The 6,000-nt window shown below is 43.8% G+C and overlaps 1 protein-coding gene across 1 annotated transcript in view; it reads left to right on the top strand.

Moving 5' to 3' along the window:
• Positions 1-1,001: 1,001 nt before the first annotated feature.
• The window catches only part of DPH5 (diphthamide biosynthesis 5), a 42,786-nt gene continuing 37,787 nt past the window's right edge, over positions 1,002-6,000 (top strand). Inside the window, exons 1-3 of the mRNA XM_015407749.1 lie at positions 1,002-1,097; positions 3,588-3,778; positions 5,249-5,373. Of these exons, the coding sequence (XP_015263235.1) occupies positions 3,644-3,778; positions 5,249-5,373 (260 nt within the window). The 5' untranslated portion in view covers positions 1,002-1,097; positions 3,588-3,643. The remainder of the gene's footprint in view (positions 1,098-3,587; positions 3,779-5,248; positions 5,374-6,000) is intronic.

Genomic DNA, 6,000 nt, shown 5'->3' with positions numbered 1-6,000 from the left:
ACTTTTTAAAGAGCCCCTAATGAGAGCTGGGGGAGCCAGAAAGACCTCTCGCGTGTGATGTCCGAGTGACAGCAGCCATAACTTTTTAGAGCTGGGGGAACCAGACTGACCAAAGGAGAGCTGGGGAAGCCAGAACAACCTCTCGCGAGGCCATACTTTTTAAAGAGCCCCTAACGAGAGCTGGGGGAGCCAGAATGACCTTTGGGCAATTCTGGATTCCTTGTTGGTAATTATGTCCCTATGAGCAATCATGGATTCTCTATTGGCAGTTATGTACTCCATTATCCCCTATGGGCAAGCTCCTCTCCATTATTCCTTATGGGCAGTTATGGATTTTCTATTGGCATTATGGATTCTCTATTAGTAATTATGTACTGCACTATCCCCTCTGGGCAAGCCTGCTCTCCATTATTCTCTATGGGCACTCATGTATTCCCTATGGGCAATCACTGTCGTTAATTTTAGTACATCCCGGTATATCCAGACTAGTGCCTCATGCAGAAACACAGAAGGTAGACTCCACTGAAAGTAAATGTTCCTCCTACACACTCCGGGGGTAAACGTTTTGAGAGGAAGGAGGGAAAGTGTGACTCAGACTTTAGTGCAGAAAAACGGTTATGCCAGCTGGGAAAACCACTGCTTCTCAGTGTATGCCCGAAAAGGGAAAGGCATGCATTCAGCTGCAGTGTGTTCTCACAGCAGCTTCTGGCAACCTGGATAAAAGAACAACCGGAATCTAGTGGCACCTTAAAAGCCATCCTTACTGCACTTACCCAGCCCCAACACAGGGATGTTTAAGCCATTGGAGAGGCGCACGGTGGGTATCACCTGCGCCTTGCCAGCCTCCCAGGCACTCATACTGAACCACCTACACCTCAGCACCAAGGGCACCATCCACCCGCTTCCGGCATCTCCTGCCCTGCAGGAAACCCCCGCGCTGAACTGTTGCAGGCTTCTCTCTCACGGTCTTTGACGATGCAAAATGTCGTAAACATAAGCTAGGTGTTCTTTGCGGCAAACCGTAAAGCACCCTAGAAGCCTGCTGAAAGCATGGATGTGGAGGGGCAAGTCAGATAGAAGGAACTGACGCCGCGAATGTGAGTTGTGGGGCGCGCGGGATCTGTCCACCTCTCCGGCCAGTGCTGATTGCCGTAGTTGCCTGCACCGAGCGCGTACTGATTTGTATGTGGCAGAAACGCGTGTCTATCAGTGGGCGAGAATGTGAGCATGGAGGCATTTAGTGTGAACGCTTAGTTGGGATTAAACGCCACGGAATTCAATGAAATATATTTCTGACAATAGGCAGAAACTCTCGTGCTTGCTTATTCCTAATAACACTGCAGTGCTATTCCGGTGTTACTTAAGTTTCATTGATTTCAATAGTTTTAGACTGGAGTAAATTTTGCATAGGATTGCAGCTCTGCTCTTACTGAATTAAGTGGGGCTAACTTCCATGTAAGTGTTTCTACGACTGCAGCCAGATTCGGAAATAATTTTTTATTCAAATGAATGGGACTTACTGTGCAGTCTTATGCACGCTTTGTTAAAAATAACACCAGTTTTCAGTGGGGCACACTCTGAAGTAAGTGCATAAAGTGCTGCCTTACTTATTTCAAGTAAATGGCAAGGGAAAGAACTGGCTATGCATTGTTACCTAATAGCCCACTGAAGTCAGATTGACTATGCAGCTTGGCACTATGCAAATTTATTCAGAAGCAAGTCCACAGAACTCAGTGTTGGTGCCCAAGGAAGTCACTCTGCTCTGATCATAGGAAAGTCCCATTAATTTCCTTTGGGATTACTTTAAAGTAAGAGTTTGGTCTCAGTCCTAAATACTCCTTATTTGGAGTTAAATCCAGTGGGAATTAACAGGACTTTCTTCCAATAACATTGAAGTGATTTTCTTGGACATCAGCACTGAGTTCTGTGGAGTTGCTTCTGAGTAAATGTGCATAGTATCAGGCTAGCAGACTGTCTGCAAGAGAGAAAATGGTTGGGGTTTGGTACAAATGGGCTGTGAGCATGCCAGTAACAACAACATACTACAGTTTCTGTCGAGTTTTGTCTTCTTGCTAAGGCTTCTATTTATATAATGGCTGGTGTGGTAGAAATTCAGCTTTTTCCATCCCTCTTCCTAAGAATAAAAAGGCTCCTGTAACTTTAAATGGCTGAAGAAAACCTGTAGGTACACTTTGTAATTCAGAAGAGGGGACCTTTCACCTGTTAAAATCTCCTATTTTACTCATAAGATCATAACAGAAAAGAGCCCTGCTGGATCAGACCAGTGGTGCGTCTAGTCTAGCATACTGTCTCACATAGTGGCCAACAACCAGTTCCTCTGGAGGGCCAACAACAGGGCATAGGCCTTCCCCTGACGTTGTCTCCTGGCTCTGGGATTCAGTGTCTCTGAATGTGGAGGTTCCTCTTAGTCACCATAGCTAGTAGCCACTGATAGATCTATCCTCCATACATCTATCTAATCCCTCTTTAAAGCTTTTTATTCTTGTGGCCATTACTACATCCTCTGGCAGCAAATTCCAAATTCGATCATTCTCTGTGTAAAGTAGTATCTCCTTTTGTCTATCCTGAATCTACTGCCCATCAGCTTCACTGAATGCTCTCGATGTTCTAATATTTTGTGAGAGGGAGAAAATTTTCTCTTTGTCAACTCTCAAAATAGGTTGCTGCAAATTTTTCATTTGTTCCTGACCCATATCTATTTATGTTGGAAGCTATTGTTTTGGTTGAATCACTGCATCTTTGATAAGACACAGATATCTCTCACAAGATAAAAGGGTGGGCTAGTGGGGACAGGAGGCTAAAATGTGTGTGAGAATGTGGTTGTGCCCCAGTAGTTAATTTCTCAAAAGAAAAATGCCGAGGCTCCAGTATACCTTGGAAGCCTTGCTTCTGCTCTGTAAGCCAGTTTTCAGGATCTCAGAAAAGTTGTTTACAGTTGTGTTGGCCAAAAAGTAAAATCCAAAAAAACAAGAATGCAATTGATGTAATACCTTTTATTCAGACCAACTAACCCCATGACACAGAACAGTGTGCAAGCTTTTGAGCCCACCTGATAATTCTAGTGAGCTCGAACGTTTGCACACTGTTATGAGTCATTGGGTTGGTCTGTTGGTCTGAACAAAAGGTATTACATGGCTTGTGTCCACTGGTGTTCCTCTCCATGCTATGCGAAAGTTCACTTTCTGCTCAACAGGTTGCTGTGAAAGGCACAAGAGCCGGCAGTATCTAAACTGTGAAAAAGATGAGAGCATCTATTGACCTGTACCTGTCCCATCAGTATAACACAACCCTAGCACTGTTTTCTCAGGCCTCAATAGTTGGAGTGTTCTGTAATACCTGCCCAAACAAACAAACAAAAGTTCTCAAAGCAGAAAGATAACCCTTCCCTATATTGCGAGGCTATTTCAAGAACTTTTATAAAAAATTATTGTTTCCAGAAGGGTTATGGAACACTAGTGCTACAAGCTCACTTCTGTTGTGAGAAATCTTGCCTGTGGAATTCTGTTATTTTGGCAGCATTCCAATATGTATGGATTATTTTTCTAAATTCTTCATCTCGTTTGCAGGTTGCAAAATCCCCATTCTAGACCTGACAACTGTTTCACTCCTTGTTTTAACAAAAATGCTTTATCTGATTGGACTTGGACTGGGAGATGCCAAAGATATTACAGTGAAAGGCCTGGAGGTTGTGCAACAGTGTAGCCGGGTATACCTGGAGGCTTACACTTCAATTCTCACAGTTGGAAAGGAAGCACTGGTAGGTGACTACAGGTGGAAAGAGTTGTGTTTTAGAGCTCTAAAAACAAGTTCAAGCTGAGGAATCTACCGCAGCAATATGAGATAATAGTAACAGGGAGACAGCATGGATGGAGATTTGGACTTGGACAAGAAGACCTGGTTCAAAACAATCAGCTATAAGACTTACTGTGGGTAAGTCAATAGGTTGAATCCAGTTCAAGGACCCTATCAGGATCATCAGTCTTCCTGGCTCCCAACCAGCAGCCATTTCCACCCTAGGAAACTTTATTCCCAGGGTCATGGGACCTGCATAGTATAATAGTCATGTGGTTCAGGAGGCTGCAGTGGTAGGCCTCCTACCCTCGGTAATTTGAGGAGCTGGAGGAAAAAATGGACTGGAGGGAGGAATAATATCAGTGGAGACATCACCTCCTCCTGAAACTACACTCTCCCCAGGCAGGGCCCCCAGAATCTTCCAACATTTGCAGGCGCAGGCTGGGAATCCTATGCAGTGGGGGCGGGGATGAAATCATTCCCTTCTTCCCCTTCCATCAGCAGAGTGTCGGCCACTCAGGAGGCACTGAGGAGTGATTTTGCTGTCTTCCCTCTCTCCATCACAGCATCTCAGCCTGCACGGCTCTTATTCTGTGAGTCCTGCCCCCCTGGGAATATACTTTTCTGGGGCTGGAAATGGGAGCTGGGGGAGGGGAAAGCAGGGAAGATGCACAGCCATTAGCACCTTTCCCTCATGGATCGTGGGATTCATCCCCTTATCTGCTAGCTTGACCAACTTTGCTGAACAGGATGAGGTGGAGATAAAGACCCAGATCCACTACCGTAACTTCTTTTGACTAAGGGACAGGATATAAATTGGGGGGGGGGAGAACAGCTTTGCGAATTAAAAATAATGTTTGTGAGCATAAGAATAAAGAATAATTCTTTATGAAAGCATTTGGAAATCTTGAAAAATCTCTTGGGGAACCTCCGGGATGGATCAGAGTCTTCTGATTGGTTAAGATATGGCGTAAGGCAGGAATTCTGGTGCCCACTTCCTGTCACAGAAAAAGGTTTAGAGGATGACTCTTTTAGGGTTGCCAACAAGCTGGAGGGAAAATGTTCTGCCCTTTTGATAGAGGTTTAATATGTGGAGCTGGGAAAGTGAAGCTTTTCATAGCATGGAAGTAGCTAACATCACCTAATGACATCACCTTAAGCCTCTGTTAAGGGGACAGGCCGGTTTTGCTTTGGTTTTAAGGTATGCTTTGGATTCCAGTTGTTGTGAAAAACTTTATTCGACAAAAAGAAGCAATTGCTGTAGTGCAACCAGTAGAGACACTGGGCCAGTTGCTGGCTCTCAGCCTGCCTCAGAAGTTGCTGTAAGAATGTTTAAATGATATTCAGATGTTTCTGTAGAAGCACAGATGTTGTCTGGAATTCCCTGGAAAAAGAATGGAAACAGATGTGACATCATGGTTTTTGTTTATTCTAGGAGGAATTTTATGGCAAAGAACTGATTCTTGCTGACAGAGAAACAGTGGAACAGAATGCAGATACAGTCTTGAAGGATGCCCATCAATGTGACGTGGCTTTTCTTGTAGTTGGAGATCCTTTTGGGTAAGATGCAGCAGCAGTTGTAAATAGTCTTGTTTGTGGTGGTGGTAAAGCACTGATTCAGGACTGACTATATGGAAAAGATTGATTTCCAAGGGCTCGTATTTTTTATATGAGATAGGACTGCTTTGACTTCTTGCGCAGTTGACACACGAATGGCTCACCTATCTGTTCCATGTTTTAATTTAATTTTTACTTTGTACTGTATTTATTTAGAACATTTTTCTGTTGCCTTTCCACCCAATTCAGGATCCCCAGGGCAGTGAACATTTAAAAAAAAACATTAAAATAGTTCAGACATTAAAAAGCAGTTAAAACACAAATATATTTAAAATATTTAAAACAATTAACAAAAACACAGTAGAAACACACAGACAGAGAGGAACGCTAATAAATGTGGCTGCCAAACAAAACAAAAAAGTCCTCACCTGCTGGTGGAAGACAATGATAGGAGATGGATGAATCTCCCTGGGAAAGGATTTCCAAGGGTTTGGTGCCATGACCAAGAAGGCTCTGTTGATTTGGATCCCAGGCATTTATTGCAGTAATAGTGCTGCTTTCCTCTGATGCATGCTCTGGTGAAAAGAGGCTTCCCATCTTGCATTGAGGAAGGCTCCTTCCATTGATGGA

This window comes from Gekko japonicus, unplaced genomic scaffold, assembly GCF_001447785.1.
Source record: "Gekko japonicus isolate JY-2015 unplaced genomic scaffold, Gekko_japonicus_V1.1 scaffold2204, whole genome shotgun sequence".
NCBI classification, from domain to species: Eukaryota; Metazoa; Chordata; class Lepidosauria; order Squamata; family Gekkonidae; genus Gekko; species Gekko japonicus.
Note: the sequence above shows the minus strand (reverse complement) of the source record. Positions and strands in the feature narration are given on the sequence as shown.